Source organism: Ylistrum balloti, unplaced genomic scaffold, assembly GCF_031769215.1.
Source record: "Ylistrum balloti isolate Yb309-2 unplaced genomic scaffold, AGI_CSIRO_Ybal_v1 Utg369842, whole genome shotgun sequence".
NCBI classification, from domain to species: domain Eukaryota; kingdom Metazoa; phylum Mollusca; class Bivalvia; order Pectinida; family Pectinidae; genus Ylistrum; species Ylistrum balloti.
The window spans coordinates 42,715-63,875 of NW_026781999.1; the positions used below are offsets into that span (position 1 = coordinate 42,715).

At 33.4% G+C, this 21,161-nt stretch overlaps 1 protein-coding gene across 1 annotated transcript in view; it reads left to right on the forward strand.

The window, feature by feature from the left end:
- The window catches only part of LOC132545357 (importin-7-like), a 30,827-nt gene extending 9,995 nt beyond the window's left edge, over positions 1–20,832 (forward strand). Inside the window, exons 8-27 of the mRNA XM_060209036.1 lie at positions 201–303; positions 499–544; positions 1,006–1,105; positions 2,665–2,858; positions 3,009–3,098; positions 3,436–3,601; positions 4,263–4,304; positions 4,696–4,814; positions 5,209–5,331; positions 5,994–6,060; positions 6,491–6,616; positions 7,913–8,010; positions 8,580–8,672; positions 9,434–9,654; positions 10,066–10,211; positions 10,580–10,651; positions 13,367–13,437; positions 13,676–13,814; positions 15,530–15,646; positions 16,019–20,832. Coding sequence (XP_060065019.1) covers positions 201–303; positions 499–544; positions 1,006–1,105; positions 2,665–2,858; positions 3,009–3,098; positions 3,436–3,601; positions 4,263–4,304; positions 4,696–4,814; positions 5,209–5,331; positions 5,994–6,060; positions 6,491–6,616; positions 7,913–8,010; positions 8,580–8,672; positions 9,434–9,654; positions 10,066–10,211; positions 10,580–10,651; positions 13,367–13,437; positions 13,676–13,814; positions 15,530–15,646; positions 16,019–16,101 — 2,216 coding nt within the window. The 3' untranslated portion in view covers positions 16,102–20,832. The remainder of the gene's footprint in view (positions 1–200; positions 304–498; positions 545–1,005; positions 1,106–2,664; positions 2,859–3,008; positions 3,099–3,435; positions 3,602–4,262; positions 4,305–4,695; positions 4,815–5,208; positions 5,332–5,993; positions 6,061–6,490; positions 6,617–7,912; positions 8,011–8,579; positions 8,673–9,433; positions 9,655–10,065; positions 10,212–10,579; positions 10,652–13,366; positions 13,438–13,675; positions 13,815–15,529; positions 15,647–16,018) is intronic.
- The last annotated feature ends 329 nt before the right edge of the window (positions 20,833–21,161 follow it).

The window sequence follows — 21,161 nt, forward strand, 5'->3', positions numbered from 1 at the left end:
TTTCAAATGTGATTTATGAAAATTGTCTCAAATTTTCCTTCAGTATGTCAAAGACTCTCTAAAAAGATTTTTTTTCTCTTCAATAAAATGGAAATTAGTGTAAGATCCAATACAATTATTTATTAAGTTGCAGTATTAACCACACAATATTGCATATAGAACCATAGTGTGATGTTGGTCTTTTTGTTTTCACATTTCAGGAGGGATAGTGCAAGTCCTTCTCAAGGTACTGGATCAATATCGCCAGAAACTGTATGTGGCCCCGAGGGTGTTACAGCAAACCATCAACTACCTGAACCAGGGGTAAGACACACTGTAATTGGTTATGGATTCAGATATGTTTACTGTAAAGCTTCAACATAATGGTAGAGGATTAAACTTAAAGCAACTTTTTATATCTTGGTTAATGTTTTAGTGAATCAAACAATTTGCTTGATTTCAATTTTGGTATTCATACATTAATTGATAATGTTATGTTTTCTATGAAACATATTTTAGGGTCAGCCATGCATTTTCCTGGAAGTTTATCAAACCACACATTCAGGTAAGTGCTATTTAATGATGACCTTTTCTGTGTTGACATTTTGATCCAGACTCGATGCCCACTAATTATTTTTTCAAATAAATTTTTCAGAGTGTACTTTTTAATCATCTAAAGATCATTTGATGAAACTTATGCATCATATTTCAGTCATGTAGGTCAGATGATCATGATTAAATTTACATTATTTTTACTGGGAAAAGTTTTCTGAGAGGTTAAATCAAATTGATCAGAATTACTCAAGGTGAATGTCCAAATTCTAAATGGTAAATATTCCGTTTTGACACAATGAAATGAAATTGTGTTTTGAAAATCTTTTATCTTATTTTTTTAATTTTTAAAATGGCTCTGCATGTTTGACCGACGTTACATCACAGGATGCATTCAAAACAAATGTATGTAAGAGAAGTTTGCTGTGAGTAGAGATAGTAAGGAAATCTGAATTCTGTTTGCTTTGTTTGCAGAGTATTATCCAGGAAGTTATCTTCCCCTTGATGTGTCACAGTGATGAGGATGAAGAGTTGTGGAACACCGACCCACAGGAATATATACGTATCAAATATGGTGAGTATCTCAAATAAAAAGGGTTGTGGAACTCTACTCCATTGGAATATATACATATTCAATACAGCGAGTAGCTTGTAGGAGTGAGGTTGTTGAACACCAAACCACTGGAATATATACCTATTAAATATGGTTAGTAACTCACAGGAGTAGGGCGGTGGAACACTGACTAAATGGAATATATACACATCAAATATGCAGAGTAACTCAAAGGAGAAGATACAAATTAAAAAAATCTCTAGTCTTGGCATAAAATCTTTCCAGGTGGGATTCAACTGTTAGAATTGTATGCCCCAGTGAGGTATGTACCCTGTTTCATATCCTGTATCATTTCTACTCAATGAAATTTATAAAAAGTAATGTTGAATATATATAATGGAATGTCATTTTTTTTTTATAAAAGGGTGAATTCAAAATATTTATATATGCCATTATACTAGTAAAATATATATTAAGGATTTTCCTTTGGAAACCATTGAAATTTCTGTTAATTATATTTTAGGAATACAAAAACATTTCTGCATCACAAAAGCATGGTAATTGGAAGAGTAATTGTTTATTTCAAATAATGAGTTTAATTTTGACAAGACTACACTATACATTTGAAACACATTGTCTTGAAATCACTTGAGTCGAAATTCTGTCAAATTAACACACAACACCTTGCTTCTTAATAAGTGTCATCATCCAATAACAGTGACTTACCTGTATGTTAAACAAGCAGTGCATGTACACAAGACATGAAAGCAGTTACCTTTGTTAAATGCATCTTTAGGTAAAAAAGCGAAACTGTCAAACCAGTACAGACTTTTTAACAAAATCTGACAATTTTGAGAGAAACTAATTTTTGTACTTGTTTACAAACGGACTTTAGCGGGGTACATAGTGCTTGGACAATTCCCCGTTGATATAGACAATGTCTGTGCATGATTTGTTAAGTCTAGTCCTTGTATAATGTTTTCTATAACAGGGAAAAACTTTCCAGTGTTGCCTTTTTCATATGTTTATTCATTCATAATGAAATGATTTTAATATGATACATAGCTTGATAAATTGTTTGTAGTAAGAAAAGGTGTAAGCAGAGTTTGGTTCTGTAAAGCATATGATCAAAATGTGCTTTGCAAGTAAGGGAAGTGTACATGTGGGCAGCGCGGAACAAAGCGAGCACAACTTTATACATAGTTGATCAATATCGTTATTACATGTTTTGTTATTGAATGAATTAACAAGAAAACTTAGAAAGTAGAAATCTGTTTCTGTTTATTTACTGTCCTTTGAAATAACATATTATATTACATTGTTTGCACCACAGAGTACCATGCTATCACACGTTATTAAACCTTCAACATCAGGAAATTTATATTATCAACTTTACTTGGACACTTTGAGTCGAAAATTGGATAAGTTGAAACATCACCATTCCTTAAATTTTGAGATAATGAGTTTTGACTGTATTGGATAGGTCTGGTTCATCATGTTATGTGGTAATTGTCCCTAAATATGATTTAGATGAAAAATTCTGTATAAAATTGAAGATTTCTTGTTTTTTCCATCATCAGATGTTTTTGAAGATTTCCTCTCACCAGTCATTGCTGCTCAGACCTTATTTTACTCGGCTGCATCAAAGAGGAAGGAGGTCCTACAGAAGGCGATGGGGTTCTGTATGCAAGTGCTTACACAGCCTGCCATTGAACCACGCCAAAAAGATGGTGCTCTCCATATGATTGGAGCTGTTGCAGAAATACTACTGAAGGTGATTTCAATAATTCTTGTGACTATTGAAATTTTTATCTGCTCTTAAACATTTTTGCAAATGACAATTTTTTTCCCCTTAAATGGCTTTAATACTTTTTGGTAACTTATTCGAAAATTAGATTACCGAGATTTTAACTTTTATTTTCAGAGGAAGATATACAAAGACCAGGCAGAGATGATGCTCACAACGCATGTTTTCCCAGAATTCACTAGTGAACATGGTTTCCTTCGAGCCAGAGTATGTTTTTTTTACATTGAATATTTCATAATTGAATTTCAAAGAGGTTCTGTAGGAGAAATTAAATTTATAATGGTATCAAAACACCACAAACTTGTGTCTGTTCATCATGGTAGACCAGGTAATGATTTATTCCATTCAATTCATTAAAAACCTATTTATGAAAATAATCAAAAATTGATAGCTGTGAATTTAAAATAATAAGATATATGAAGTTTACAAAATATATTGAGCTGTATGTTTTACTATTGGTTATTGTATTGACCAGCTATGTTACAAGTCACTAATAATTTGAAAATTGCATTCAAAGCTAATTTTCATTTCTTTTCTCCTCAAGGGTTGCTGGGTGCTGAAACATTTTTGTGAGCTGAAATTTCGAAATGATGCCAATCTGCTCCAAGCTCTTGAATTGACACAGAAATGTTTGTGTACAGACAAGGAATTGCCGGTGCGCGTTGAAGCTGCCATAGCCATGCAGATGCTAATCACAGAACAGGAGAAAGGTTAATGATGTTATAATGCTTCTTGATTCATGCTTCATACCTACATCAAGAGTTTTAATTCAATAAACAGAATTCATCTCCTACACTACTCATTACTGGAACTTCATACTTGGGTAGTTGGTGATGTATAATGTATCAAAAGTAGGTTAGTTTTGCCTACAGTTTGACTTTTGACCTACATCAAAAAAATGTTTTGATACCATCTTCCACTACTAATTAGTGGTTCTTCTTACTTTGGACATAGATTCACTTACAGTGCATTCTTAGCAAATAATTTCATATTCAGTGGGGACTGTAATATGCTGAATTGTCCAGTTAAAATTTGATGAAAGATTTTTAGTCCCAAAAAATTTGGATGCAGTATAATCCTCATATTTATCAAATTTAAATGGAAATTTTTCTAGTTTTATCTTTTCTTATTCTCTTGTTGTTTGACATTATTTAAAAGGGATGCTATTTAATGGAGGGAATATGTAGCAATTAAATCTCGTTTGTTTGTGTTTAGTTCTATCCTTCTAAAATTAGGGGTCTGACATTTACAGAACTTCAGATACACATTACTTTCATGTTTTGTAAAGTTAGCCAGAGGCTTTGATTTAATGCCATGTCAATAATAGCAAAGTCATTTAATGTGTTTTGATTGTATGTCTTTCTTTTGCAGCTAAACAATATGTACAGCCACATGTCAAGCCAGTAATATTAGGTAAGTTGAAAACAAAAATGATTCCATGAACTATGTATTCAAAAATCAATTTTCAAAATTTCCTAAAAATTTATAGTCTTAAAAATTAGGTACACAACAAGAGAACACCAGAATCATCAAACAAGAACAACCAATATTACTGATTCAATACAAACAGTTTGAATAGAGCCAAATTTTCTGCAACAAACAAAGATGTCTTTATTTCTGGAGTCATCTCATGGGATATATATTATACTGGAGATGTCCCTTACCTGGTTTCTTTAATGTGCTCTTCTGAAGATCAAAGTTTTCAGTATATTACCTATCCTAAGAAGTCATATATCTTGTCCATTGAGGTAAATGCATTAGATTTCATTTGTATATATATTATGTATACATCATCTTTTTACAGAACTTCTTAAGTTAATACGAGAAACTGAAAGTGATGAGCTGACAAGTGTGATGCAGAGATTAGTGTGCACATATACTGATGATGTCATCCCTATTGCAGTGGAGATGATGACACATCTTGTAAGTTTTTGTTTGAAATGATAGAGCAGAATTTGTACCCTGATATACATAGCCCTTGGTTGGGGAGGGGGGGGAACTTTTTTTTTTTCAACTTAATGATAGATTCATAAGTGGTAAATTGAAAATACTTTGGAAATACTTTGCCTCTTTAAAATGTTACGGACCTAAAATATTCAAAAATACATAAAAAATGTTTTAAATTCATGTTTTAGACTTGTGCCATAGAAATATCCTTAAAAATAATCTTTCCTGAAGTTCTTTTCCAGTAAAGAGATGCTCTCAATCTACAGAAATTAACAAAAAAAATGTTTTACAACCATAATATTTTGTTTCCAGTCAAGACAGAAATAAACATTGCACTGAGGTACATTAATTATGATGGTTTTGCCTGCAGGCCCAGACATTTGCCCAGGTTATAGATGCAGACATTGAGGGTTCAGAGGAGAAGGCCATTGCAGCTCTAGGTATCCTCAATACTATGGAAACCATTCTGACTGTGATGGAGGACCAGAAAGAGGTTGGTTCATATTGCATTTGAGTGGTCAGATATGTTTTTGTATCAAAATTAAATGACAAAAATGACATCAAGTTTACTTGTTAAAGGTTCAATATCAACAAAGACTGTCAGTTCATTTTCTGTTCATTTTCAAAAATGACTGCATCTTTCTTATAAGTGAGAGAGGATTGAAAAATGTCTTTATTATGTAGATAGAATGAAAATACTACATTCAAATCACAATTATCTTTTGTCTCTAAATTTCTCATTAGGAAGCAGGATAATATGCTTCTATTTTCATCATGTTCATGAATTTTTGACTTGATCGAGATTGTTATTGCAAAAATATCTTGCAAATTATGATTTTGGTGACCTGATATATGACTGCAAGGAAAGTAATTCACTATCAAAAATATTTAGAGCTTGTATTGGAAATGATTTTTCTATGTAAGTAATTGCAATGATCAAATCCTGCTTAGAAGTGCATTAATTTATCTAAATAAGCACAGGCTTTTATGTCTCATTTCTGGTAGTAAAAGCTGTTGTTGATTGGACAAGGGAAAGGTCTTTTTCAATAATAATATCAGATTAATTAAAACCAAGATATATATAGGTCTTAAATGTAGTGTCAAACAAAGAGGAATGCTGATTTTCTGTCATTAAATAACTGTGTGTCTTTTCAGATTATGACCCAGCTTGAAGGAATTGTTTTAACTGTGATAGGCGTAATTTTACAGAAAAATATAATGGGTAAGTTATAGTTCCCTACAATTGGTCTATGGAGGAGAAACTTATACTTGTACTATACTGTTCTTACAGACATCTACTCTGTAAGATTATTGTTCTGATATGTAAAAAGATATTTGTTGATCTTTTGAATATCATAACATTTAATATTTTTCATGTTTTTCATTTCTTTTTTCTGTGCCTCTTAATCTATTCAGGACTGATATTTTTCCAAAAATCAAAATGGCATGTTGGAATTTTATAATAAGTTTTAAACTAATACATTCAAGTTTTAACTTTTGTGAACATTACATCGAGGAATGGAAAATGTTTAAAGTATCTATTGTTGTTTAAATTCATGACAATTTTCCTGTTGAACTAACATACAGGTAACTTGTTTCTTCTGAGTTTCAGTGACACTTATTTTAAAATGTTAGTGGTGATGTGTTTGCAGATTTCTATGAAGAGGTGCTGTCATTGATTTACAGTCTAACAAGTACACAGGTGTCTCACCACTTATGGCAAGTCTTTAGAATGTTGTACGAAATGTTCCAGAAGGATGGCATAGATTATTTTACAGGTGAGTTGTTGGATCAGAAGAAAGTGTTCATAAGGTGATACTCTATAGAAAGAAACAGTAAAATTTTCACCCATTTTGTTCTTCGACAAAATTTGTTAAGCCAAAATAAAAGGTGGTTCTAGTTTTGATGATGATGCTGAATTATCTGTTTTAATTTTGAAGAGTGAATTAAACTTAAAGGGAAAATGGTTTATGTGAGGGGGAAAGGAACTGTGTGCAAATGTTTCTTTGTGTACAATAAAGAGAGCATTTGACAGTTAAATAGGTACAATGAATCCTCTTCGCTCATTTTATTTACACTTGTCTATCTAATGTCTCCTGCATGAGTTGATTCAGAGACAACAGTTTCAAGTCTTGTATCTGCAGTAAAGAGCTTCTCCGAACTCGAGAGTTTCCTCTATCTTTTGTCCTGTTGTAGTTTTAGCTCATTTTTTAGCTAACTTTTTAGGTCCAAGATGACCTTTTGCAATCTTACATCATCTGTCATTGTTTGCTGTCCATAAACTTTTTCTTTAAAGCACTACTTCTGCTTATCGCCTTTACAGCCTTTGGGTCTGATACATCATGAGGGGAGCTGGATTGTTTTTTAAACCCAAACATTTGATTTAACCCCTAGGGACCTGGGGATGGGGCCCCGAATGGGAAGTAAGACCGTGTTTTCCTTCCAAATGCTACTCGTCCTTAATACTTTAAAGAATTTCATTCAAATTTTGTATGTAACATCAGTAGGGGCTAGCAAATAATTCTGAAATTGAGAAATTTGATTTGACACAGTGGGCTTCAGGGCAGGACCCCAAAAGTTAAAGTTAGACATTATGTTGCCTCAAAACGCTATTTCTTCTTAATGCCTGGGTAGATTTAAACCAAATTCGGTCTGAAACATTATTGCAGTTGGGTTATCTTTTTTTTAATTCAGAAAGTTGTTTTGACCCTGAGGGACTTTTGATATTTGGCTGGTATATTCCAAGGATGAAGCCTGACAAATTTTGGGGAAACAAATTACCTCAACTATATTCAAGGTCACAGGGGTCAAATTTGTAAGGACCTTTAAATCATTTCTCATGAATTACAAGGCCTAGAGGCATTATATTTGGGTGGTATACATATACCAGGTGAGTGCTGCAGGCCCTTTGTACCTCTTATTTTATTGAAACATTTCAGAGGGAGAAAGAGAAACAATATTTGGGAAACAAAGAATCACATTGAACAACAAGCCAAATTTATTTGTTTCAGAGATTTGTGTAATTTGTGCATGTTTGATTGAATCCTCACCAGTGATTTTTGTTTTGCCTGTAGACATGATGCCAGCGTTACACAATTACATAACAGTGGACACTCCAGCCTTCCTGTCCAACCCAGAAAACCTACAGATTATATACAACATGTGCAAAGCTGTAAGTATACCTTCGTAGTTCTTGAAATGTCTACCCAATAATTATCTCATTTGATTGAAGACAAAGGTTTTGAATCTCTACTGTTTATAATATACAGTTGTGGGCTACAAACTTTGACAGTTCTGTTTATTCTGCTGTCAAAGCATCAAATTATTAACATATATAAATTGCTTCCATCGGGATTGGAGGATGTTTTTTCTGTTTTCATTCTATTGTGAAAAAGTAGTGAAGATATGCATATTCTTTGATGCATAACAGTGTGTCGTGGTAGTTATGTTAACAAGTCCTGCAGCATCAGAATGGGAAATGCACACTTGTGGCAGGGATATCACTTATTATTGTGATGCATGTGCTGATTCAATCAAAACAACATTCCATGATGACTGCTTATACATCTTCAGATTCACTGATACAATTAAATAATAAATTAATAGGAATGTATTTAATTTGCAAAGCTAACTTTTAAATTGTGAATTGAATAATGAATGTTGAACAAGAAGATCAATGTATTCAGTAAAAAAAAGTTTTAGCGTGGAATTTCTTGACATTCAGTATGGTGTGTTTTGTAGGTGATGTCTGCTGATATAGGAGAGGATGCTGAGTGTCACGCAGCCAAGCTTCTAGAGGTCATTTTACTACAGTGTCCTGGACAAGTAGACCAGGTAATAATCTCCTTGACATGATGTATTTGACTAACACTGCACACCAGTGAAACGATCTATAAATATTTTACTCCTTTTGTAATTTTTACTGAAGAAAACCCATGAATTGCCTTGAACTTCATGGTAAAGTTCCAATGTTACAATACAAATTGTTTGCCTTTAAGTCAACAAAGACAATTTTAAATGTACATTTTGTGGTAATTTTATTTTAATGCATTTAGCTCTGAAATATGATTGTGTTTATTACAGTTTCTTTTTGGTGTTTATATTGTAATTATGGGGATGCACAAATTAATCATTGCACCAAATTTCTGAAGCATAATAAAGCACTAAAATTTTATTGTGCCAGATAAAGTATGTTTACAGTATTGTGTGGGATTAATAAGCCCCTCTCTGGTAAGGACTACCTTAGAAATCATCAAAGCAATATTGGTGATGGATTCTATGATACCAGCTAAGATACGAGGAAGAATGAGGACTAAAGTACAATGATGGACATCACTAAAAAGTATCTGCGTCCGACCACCTACCTTTATAATTCATTTAAGGACTTGCTTTGAAAAGCACAACAAATTCAGTAGAAATACCAGCATTTGTTACTTCATTGTGTAATAGCCCTCACCTTCAAGAATACACTGGAAAAACTTATTTTCAGTCCTTCATAATGAATATTAACAGGAAAATTATTTATATTTTATCTTTCTTTAGTCTTTTAAGAAATATTTAAGAAAATGTTGAACACTCTTCACAATTCATCACAGGTTGTGCCCTCGTTTGTGGAATTGGCGTTACAGCGATTGACACGAGAGGTGTTGACATCTGAGTTACGGACAATGTGTTTACAAGTTGTGATAGCAGCCATGTACTATAACCAGCCACTTCTACTGGACACATTGGGCAAATTACAGATACAAAACATCACTGGTTCTATAATGCAGCAGTTCTTAAAACAATGGCTTCATGATGTTGATTGTTTCTTAGGGTAAGTTGTGAGTGATGGTTTTTATCATTGTCAGTATGATGGGTTCAGGTGGAACATGATTCTATCATACTTGGTCATGAGGCTGAGGATGTAAACATTGAAAACAATATTGAAATATCCCCCTGAAAAATATGTGAAATCTAAAATCACCTGCCAGTTCCTTTAATGTTAATTATGTTCACTGATCAGAATTGTAAACTGTGCAAGATGACAAATTTTGTAGTACATTTAGTCTGTTGCAAAATCAGTCTTTTTTCTTATTAAAATTACATCAAGAAAAATTTTTGTAATACTTCTGGTAACAGAGATGTTACTGGTTAAACTTGTAATTAGGATAGAGTAAATACAAAGTTGTAACATCAGTTGTAATTAATAACACTGAAAAGAAGTTTTTGTTGTATGATGATACAGGCTTCATGACAGGAAGATCAGTGCACTAGGGTTGTGTGCTCTTGTCAGCATGGTAACCAATCGCCCTAACGATGTCAGCCAAGTAGGATCACAGATCATTCCAGCTCTTCTTGTTCTGTTTCAGGGCTTGAAACGTGCTTATGCAAGTATGTTGTTTACTATACATTAAGTTTTTGGCAGTTTGTACACTTGATCACTATAGTAGCTTCTAGGGGAAACAATCCAATAAATCTTGTCTGGCTGTAATACATAGGGATAAATGAATTTACTTTGTTTAAAAAAAAACTTGATATACACTAAATAATTAGACAGTTAATACAGAACACAATTTAAATGTATTTAATATAGCATCCTTATTTAGAAAAAAGATGGATGTCAGGATTTGATGTTTGTCATTTTCTCTTACCTTTCAAATAGGTTTTGTCAAGATCTCATGATTTGGTGAAATATTTGCTATGAATTATTTAGATAATTCTTCTTTTGTGTATTACTTTTGAATGGTTGTTTTACTTAGGTAAAGCTCAAGATGAAAATGATGATTCTGATGATGAAGACGATGAAGACGAAGAGGAGGCAGATGGCAATGGTAATATATTATCATCAAGGGAGATTAGTTATTAGGTCATCTGGGATTAGGATAACCTATAGCTGTCTGCCATTCAAATATCTTCTTCTCAATAATCTAAATACCCAGAGTGCTGTTATTGGGCCTGTAGGATAATAGGATTAAGGGCTACCAAGATTCTTAAAATGAATGACCTTGCCTTACTTTAAAGGTTACAAGGGTCAAATATGTTAAAATCTTTAAATGACTTGTTCTCAATAACCAAAAGGCCCAGGTTGCTTCTACTGGGCCTTTGGCATGCTGAGATGAAGAGCTACCAACTTTGTTCATATTATTGTTTTGGCCCACTTTAAAGGTCCCAGGTATCAAATATGTCAAAATGTTTAAACAACTTTTTCTCAATAACTAAATAGCCCAGTGTGATGAGATTGAATCTGTAGCATGCTGGGATGAAGGGTTACCAAGTTTGTTAACATGAATGACCTTAACCTACTTTCAAGGTCACAAGTCAAATATGTTAAAATCATCAACAACTTCTGAATAACCAAAAGGCAGAATGTGCTGATATTGGACCTGTAACATGCAGAGATGAAGGACAACCAAATTTATGAAAATTATTGACCTTGAGTTACTTTCATTGTCACAGGTGTCAATATGTCAAAATCTTTACACAGCTTCTTCTCAATAACGGAAATGCCCAGAGATGAAATTTGGCCTGTTGCATCCTGGAATGAAGAACTACCAAGTTTGTTCATATTATATACCTTGACCATTTACCATGGTCAAAAGTGTCAAATATGTCAAAATCTTTAAACAACTTCTTCTGCATAACCAAAAATTAATGGTTCATATTTGGCCTGTGGCAGACTGGAATGAAGGGTTTCCAGTTTTGTTCATGTGATTTACCTTTTCTTTTTTAAAAGGTCACAGGTGTCAAATGTGTTAAAATCTTAAAACGACTTCTTCACAATAATAAAATGGTCCAGGTTGTTTATATTTTTTCTTGAACATAGTGAATGAAGAGCTACCAAATTTATCAAAATAATTTACCTTGACTTATATTCAAGGTCAAATGAGTCTTAAAATATCATTTCAACAAGTAATAGGTCTGGAGTTATGGCATTTGTGTATAAAAAGAATATGATTTCAAGTTTGCAGAAAATGCTTTTATGAACAAACAATTTCTACTTTGTAAGCTGTAGAGTAGTTGAGCAATTTTTTAGACCTATTTGGCCTCTTGCATATATACAGTGAAACCTCGCTAGTAAGACCACTTTGAGGACTGGAAAATAGTGTTCTTAATAGCGAGGTGGTCTTAATGGTGAGGTGGATCGGATTGACCGCAAAGAACCGTAACTCCGCTTGAAATAATGACTATACATGTATATATCATTAAGTAATGTACATGTATATTATTCAACATAATAACTAAACTGTATATAAAATGTTGAATTTCATGAAATGCATGTAAAAAGATAAAATTGATGAATTGACAAAAGAATTTACATGTATATATTCCTTAGTTTATATCATAATATGCATGTATATTTACTATTGTAACCATTGAATAAAAGAAAACAAACAATTTTAATTTCAATAGGAATTTAACGTTAATTTTTGCAAAGAGCTACAAATCTGGACAGCCTCCTCTTCCGCAAGTCCTTTTTAACGATCGCAATAGCTCGTTTCGTTTACGTGGTTTCGTCATTGCTTCATAAAGTTTTTTGACAGTGAAAATATGTCATAAAAAATTTGGAACATATACATATTTTTTAATTGTTCAAACGATGTTGAGAGTGTAATATCGCTTCAAAAACATTTAAAAACCCTTAACAACGTGTGCGCATGCGAGCAAGGGAATATCGGCCGAAAAGACTACATAATTCACCTTTGGATATGAAGGGCTTTTAAGGTGTTGAACAGCATACCTACCGATCTATCAAATATAATTAACAAACAATAGATCACTATTAAAATGTGTTTGGCTTGCAGCTTCACACAAGTTCTGATAATGATGTTTACTTCGTGTATCACCACCTGGTGACAGGGTCGGTAACCTGTGACGAAAACAATGGTCGAGAACGACACACATGCTCGCAGTTCACTGCCCACCCGGAAAACTTTAATCGGAAATTGGTCGTAATTGTGAGGTCAATTATCATTAATTAGTGGTCGTTGGGACTTAAGGAAGTAGTCGTAATACAGAATAGCGGGGTGGTCGTAATACTGAAGCGACCAATACAAAGATATATAGTGGGAAAAAACGGGACTGAAAAAAAGTGTCCGTAATAGTGGGGTGGTCGTTAGGTGAGGTTTCACTGTAGTTCTTTATAGTCAGATGGGCATTAAAGCCTGTGGGCATCTTATCTTTCTGTTTGTCAACATTTGGTTTGTCAGTTGTGTGTTCAATGTCAAAGCCAAAATCATGGAAGCTCTGTGTTGTGATATAACCCTTTGGTCATGACACCTGTCCTCAGATAGCACCTGAGAGATCAAGGTCATGTATTCATGGTCAAAGTCAAAATTATAGAATCACTGCATGTTGTGATTTAACATTCAATTTGAGATTCCAACATTTGTGGTTTTATAGAACTCAAAGATCATGGCCTTATGCTCAAAGTCGAAATTGCTTGGTTCATGCATTTCTTGTTGAAACTTACCAAACTGTAAATATTTCTGATATGATGTTCTAAGTGTGGATGGTCTTGTTAACTGTTAATAAAACTTGCTTTACAGAAGAGCTTGCAAGTGATGAGGATGAGATTGATGAAGAAAGTGCTCAGTATATGGAAAAATTAGAGGTAGCAGTAAGTATGTTTGGATCAGCTTCTATAGTGTACATGTATAAGCATTAAGGGACTATCTAGTTACAGTTCTGCTCCAAATTTGAAGTTTTCATATATTTTAGTCAAGAAGCTTGATGAATCAATCGACTTAGAAGTAAAAATTATCTGATTACGAAATCCAATTATTTAGTCCTTTTAAATTTCCTGCCTGTCTTTGATACACATGATCCCTCTGTAAGTTTAAATTTTTATCGTATAGGCCAACAAGGATGACGACAGTGATGCAGAATACACAGATGACGGAACAGAAGAAACAGCATTAGAGAGTTATCAAACACCTCTGGATGATGAAAATTCCACTGTGGATGAATATCTGGTGTTTAAAAGTATACTGCAATGTAGGTGTTAGCTTGCTTACTACAAATGTTAGATCAATATCAATTGATATAACTGCAACATCAATAAACTACACAACAAAATACTGACTTACAGTACTTTTGACAATTTGGACAATGTGGAGATTTGTAGTTCCAAAATTGTCTAAAGCAGCCATCACATTCCTTGCTATTATTCACATGTCAGAACCAGTCAGCTATATGTATCTATATATGGAAATGGCACCAAAATGATGAATCTAACCACAATCCATTCCTTGAGAATGTTGCCTAGCCATGGTCACACAGCACCGTGTAGGGTTGTAGGTTATTGTCATGCTCATGAGGTTTTCTCATTGGTTGACGATGACTTCATGATTCTTGCCATGGACATAGTGACATTCTTTGATTAGATTTTGGCTCTGATCTGTGCTCCTCCATTTTTTTATATACGCCACCGGAGACAGTCGTATATTGGCGTCATCTTCTCCGTCTGTCCGTTCGTACATCCATTTCTTGTGAATGCAACTCCTCCTAAACTAATCATCAGATTTTCACGAAACTTGCTCAATGTCACTACTACAATAAGTAGATGTGCATGAAGGGGCGATTTTTTGGTTCGTTGTTTTTTTGTAAGATTTATGCCATTTTCAACTTCGTATCTGTGGCTTGCTCTTACTGGAGCCTTGTGAACGCTACTCCTCCTAAACTAATGATCAGATCGCCATAAAACTTGCTCAATGTCACTAATACAATGGTTTGATGTGCATGAAGGGGCGATTTTACAGTTCATTGATTTTTGTAAGATTTATGCCATTTTATCTTGATCTTTATATTTTGTGGCAGCGTATATTGTGTCCACGGCACTCTTGTTTTAATAATTTTAGCAAATCTGCCCTAAAGGCATTGAGTTTTACTTTTGATGAGAATTTGGTGTCAAGATTAAAGAACAGAATGGCTTAAATCACTACTTTTACTGTGAAAAGCTGGTGCGCAATATAAAATCATTAATGCCTCTAAAACTAATTAATCAATACAGTATTACTGACAATTCAGTATTGGAACAAAATAAATACCATCAGTCAGGGAGGTAGTATGGTTAACAAAGTGTAAAGGAAAGAAGTCAAATATTCAAGCTTGCAGAATATCATCTTCTGACATGAGGGGTGGTAACCAAGGCCAATGTGGACTGCTCAGCTTGGTCAGGGAAACAATTCTTTAATAGGTTGACTCATTTGACTGACCAGTAACTGTGGTTGTAGTGCAAAGAAGGATCCCAAATGGGAGCTGACTTATTTGGGGTCATTTAATGTTTAACAATGTTCTGATTACAGTGATCTGACTTGGCCTTATTTAGGGTACATGACATTCATATACCATCCACATGTAGTTGTGTTTACAAATGCACCTCAATTCAACAAAAAGAGGGCCAGGAAAATAATTTACTCGCCTTGAGGAAATGGAGGTAGAAAGGTTCCATTAGTCAGCATCATATTTCCAACTATTAAAAGAGAGCTGGATCTAGGTTGGCATGACATTAGTTGACCTTTGTGCTTGAATGGTGAGTTCACACTGGTTAGAATCCCTATTGTATCAAGCAATGATGTCTGTAAGTCCTAGCTTGATTTGTATCACCTGATTTTAAAGCATGATGCTGCAAGATGCTTACATGCCACCACATCAGTGACTATTTACTTAAAACCTATGTCTGAAGATTTCATTTCTGTCTTTTTCTATAGCTATACAAACAAGTGACCCAGAGTGGTACAATGTGCTCACAGGACAGTTGACTGAGGCACAAAGCAAAGAGGTGGAGGATGTTTTCAAACTTGCTGAACAACGTCGTGCTGCAGCAGGTAAGTACAGCAAATACACAGCACTCTGTCCAGACATATTGTACGGTCCATCTGATACACACTTTATAAATGTTCTGCAAAGTATCTGGACAGTTTAAACAAACCAAACGTTTCGATTGGTCAGAATTGGTAAATTCATTGGTATTTTAGCTATGAAGAAAATGTCATTATTTTTACTCATCTGGTATCTATATTTTCATGTTTACATAAAAGTATATACAATTGCTATCCAGATTGAGTTGTAGAGGATACCTATCTTGAGATTTATTTTCTAATTATAAAGAGAAAACAAATTGTTCAAAAAGATGGTTTGATGGGGTCATTTATTTTTTGTGTATGGAGTTTGAACATTATTATTTCTCATATTTTCAGAATCCAAGAAAATAGAAGAGCGAGGAGGATATGTATTTCAAAATATGGCGGTTCCACGGAACTTTGAATTTGGCACAAATTAACCATAGTGATCGCTCCAGTCAATCCCACATGTAAGACACATGGTCAGAGTGTGCAACTGGCCACTCCCCTAGTTACCCCACCCCATCACATGATCCTCGCTCACAGCCGCATCAGTCATGCCGATTCTTGGTGTGAAATGACTTGGATTACCAAATAGAGCAGACACTACCTGATGTAGATCACCTTTGTTCTGGTTCAAAAAGACCATTTTGGTGCACCAAAGACAAGTTTACATTGGGGGTGTAGGAATGTTTGATCACTGCATAATGTATCGGACATCTTGCTTCCGTGGAGAACTAAAAGAAATCTCAAGATGTGCGTTGTCCATTCACTTGTGATATTTACTGAGATAATGTATGTAAAATACATACGTTTATTGAATAGTGATGCGATAAGAGATGACCAAACAAAGACTTGAAATGGCCATGGAAATTTTTGTCAGTACGGTGATCATGGCAGCTTTCTGCAGTTGTGCTTGTTTTCAGCCTTGGAGTTTACCCCTATTTTTAACAAAGTACATGCATTTGGTTATGCTTGCCAGCATTTTGAATACTTGATAATATCTTTACAATGAAGTTGGATCAAGGACACAGAAGCAAGAAAAAAGGATGATGTTATCTATATTTCATAAAGAGGACAAATGATCAGTAATTTCAATCATAGTACTTCCTTTCATTGCAATTCGATGTTGCAGATGTTTTGTCCCTGTTTTTTACTCTTTAAAACACCAGCTGTGATCTTGAGTGTACCAAGGAAAGCCATATAAAAATGAACCAATTGACTGTATAGTGATATTAAATCATCAAATAAATTACCAAATACAAAACAGTAACTATAGCAACCAACAAGTTTGGTATTTTTCCAGAGATGATGGCAGTAATGAGGTCAGTCTGGCTTGTCTCTAAACCAAGGTCCATTCCTTTGTTCATTAATGTACAGTGAAAAAATATTGATAATTAGCATGTGCACATATTTAAGAAATTGTTCCATGTTTTTTATGTTCACAAACTTATTATTCAATCATGGGATAAGGTTATGGTTTTACCTTATTGTTGGTGTGTGTAGGGTAGGGAAATTATAACCAATAACTTATTGTTTATATGCCAACATCAGAAATTTTTGTGAGGAATATTGCTTTGTGACTTTAGTAGACATAAAATATCCAAGATATGAAATCCCTTTTACTTTGCCCATAATACTTCCCCCCTTCCCCCCCACGAAAAAAAAAAAACAAAATCTTAACCCCACAAAAATTTGTGTATATATGTTGAGTGGTTAAAGGTGGTCATCACTGAAGAAAACAGATAGAATTATATAATTTACATACTGGAATTTCACTTTTTGTTTATCCCTAATTTAATACTTTATTCCACTGATGTCCAAAAAATGTTCTGTTACATAACTAATGAAGGAAATCCCAATCCGATTAAACTTGTCAGAATGAGTAGATAACATGTAAATTATGCTGCTATATTTAGCCTTTGAATCCCATAATGATTTGCCAATAGCACATGTAATGTTGAAAATGACGACCAAAAAGTGTGCAGAGGAAAACTGACATAATCTGTCACCAAGAAGAGAAAATTAGATTGGCAATACCAATGAATTCTGCATGATGTGATAATACCTTAAATCTACTCTGTAGATTATTAAAAGATTTGCCTTGCTGTCTTAGTTGTTGGGACATTAACTTTCCATTTCAATACTGTCCCACATTTTGGCATGCTCTTCGTTTGTTCATGTTGCCTGGTTTTCAATATTAATTGTCACTCTTCTAAATAAGCTAGAGATTACACTGTTGTAAGGAAGGTGAAGAAAACAGGAATAGACATCTAAGAGCAATGCCTATTTATGTGGGAAAGTTGAGAAGATGCTTAAATTTTATTAGGTGGGTGGTTACCAACTTCAGGACTATTGTTTCAGATGAATCATTATATTATGAAATAACTTGAATATTTCACCTATGCAAGAATTCCACTTAAAAATTCTGTTTGGGTAAAATGATGCAACCCGCATTGTAATTTAGGCCTGGATATTGTCTTTTGAATACAAGTTATAGGATGGAAAGCTCCAATAGGTCTTGATTACATCTGTGATCTTCAGGTATCTTGGGGTTCCTTCATTTTCATTTTCCTTGTATGTTTTCGTGGGTTTTTTTTTTTTTTTTTGTCACATGTAACATCTTGCAATCAGTGTAGTATCATATACACATGCATAGAAAACCTTGCACAACACATAACGCAAATTTCTATTCTACTGACACAGTGAGGTGTTTCAATATGGCTTTAAATTTTAAGTACAATATACAATCGTAAATATGATGCAATTTTCCAAAGTATATTTATCTAAAAAATTATATTTTCGCGGACTTTTTAACATGGTTCTCAATCAAATTGTATTTGTAGAATTCCAGTTAAACAGTCATGAATACAGGAAACTTATCCACAAATTAGACCTGAAAGTAGCTCTTGATGAGATGAGGGATATAACTCCTTGAAAGTTTGGTTTTGAAATCATCAAAATAAAGATTGGTGATTGTAAGATGAAATGGTAACCAGTTTCAAGATTATTTTAATAATAGTTGATTATTTTGGCAAATATTATAGAAAACATCTTTTTCCATTTCATACTTGAAAATCATTGTGGCTTTACACCTATGATCTTCATTGTGATGTCATAGTGTAATCTACAAGTGTGCGACAGCATAAACTTTATGTCAGTAGCTGACATAGCAGTTATGTTGTTGGTCTATGAGTTCATCAAAGTTATTTTCAGGCCTTCAGAAAACAAAAAATATTGTGTGAATTTAACACTGGGGTTCATTGTAGCATATAATGTTTCCTTCAACTATAGTTACATATAGTGTACATTGTACTTATTGAAGTATTGCATGTATCAACAGAGATCTTGATCAATGTATAACTCGTTTAAAAGACTTGGTGATCTAATTTATAAATCACTGTGCTGAAATATTCTGTTGTGCTTTGTGTACAAAACTTAAATAGTGCAAGTGGCCCGGTACATGTACCTTAAAGTTGTTAAATTGATTTCTTGTTGCTGTAATTTGTTTTGTTAATAGTTAAAATTAATGTTTCGATTTAACAGATGTTTAAGGGCAACGTATGTTACTCCAGGCATTGCCCTAACATCAGATGTTTTTCTTTTTATATGAGATTATTTCTGGAAAGTTGTAATCCATTTTCTGATAAATATAATGGTGCTGTTTAGCAAATTGAATGTTTAATTTTCAAGTCAACAGCAACTGAAGTTATTTAATAATAGAAATTTGTTCAAATGTTGACTTTGTTATTAAATTATAACCCTTAGGAGGGTGGTCAGTATGTATTTTCAGGTTTAGTATAACAGCACGTAATTCTATGTTTGGTATTGGTGAAATCTGCTACAAGAGGAATTGCCAGAAACCAGATTAGACGCAAGAATGTGAATTTAAATTATTTATGAAACCAGTATCAGAATAGAAATATGTACAACCTTTTGTTGTATTGGTAAACAAAACAAGGTATTTATTGAATAGGAACTTGTGCATTATTCATAAAACAATCCAAGAAGAAAAATCGAAATTTGCCTGTGGAAACCGGACTTTTTCCTGTGTCACATCATTTATGGTAATGTTAATGGTAGTTGTTCAGTTGATTCATGACAAACAATTTGGTAGTAATAGTTCTTGCTCTTTAATACATAAACAAATCAAAGTACCTTGTAACAGTGATTTTTGGTACTTGGATATTAAAGTCCTGGATTCATGCTCTTGCAGGGACTCGCTCAAATTTTGAAAACTGACTAGTATTGGGACTCATCAAAATTTTGAAATTGATGTTCTGCACTGACCTGAAAAAATTCTACAAAAATTACTGTTGTAATAAATCAGTTATGGTACTGGCATGTAAAACATCAACAAATTACTTATAATGTAAGGTTTCAATCTACCAGTACTAAGTATTGAAGTATGAAGAGCTGTAGAAAACTTCAGAAATTGTCAAATCTACTTCATGTAGAAATCTAAGATAAGAGGGAAATGTACCTGCAAGTACATGTACGTTACAAAAAATCACCTAGCATATTTTGTCACTTGTTTATTCTTGAATAGTGTTCTTTTATTGGATATTCTCAGTTTTAAAGTGATCAATATCATTTTGAATTTTAAAACTGTTATTCACCTATGTATAAACTTTTGTACAAATAGTAAATGCATCAGTACATCAAAATCATAGATATTTTTCCCAACTTAATCCCTTCCGAAATTTCTTTTTTTTTTTTTTTTTTTTTTAGTTTTGAAATGCTTTTTATTAAATGAGCAAATTAGTTTGGCTATGTGTGCATAACAAAAACTGGATAACTTTGACATTTATGTGTCACTGATGTAGATAACTTCCACATCTATTATTTTGTAATACAGAAATTTTAAAAGTGTACATATATACATAATAAATGAACAATGAAACAAGTTAACATTTTCATGTTGCTGGCTTGAAATATGGATATTAATTAGACAATGTAAATGGGGTTTGTGCAAAAGCCTAATAGATAATTAGATTTATTGGGAAAGCCATAAAACAAAATTAACTAATATTGCATGTCAATTTAAGTTTGAATGAACCTGCTGCAAATCATTTGTGTTGCTGTCGGGTTACAGAGTGTGTTGGTGGCATGCGGTAATGAGAAGCTTGTTCCATTGTACATAACAATAAAAATATCCCTATAAAAAGTTATTTGTGTCGGATTTTTCATTGACTCCGTTGTTCAAACAATTTTCCAGATGTTTGGAGTTTCATAACAAGTTCAGGATATGTCTCCTTTCCAAAAAACCTTTAAATGACAAGTATATAACTTTCCAAAAGTGTTCTTAAATGACTATACTATCTTTTGTTTTTTTAATAGTAAAACTCTGATATACAGTATTACAGTATAATAGAATATGGTAATTAATTGACATGTTAGCCATCTCACACAAGTTTACTTTCATCATAACCCAAATACAACAGATCTTTAGTGAACGGAGACAGTGTTGAAGATGGACAGCCTCACATGGCACCAATGT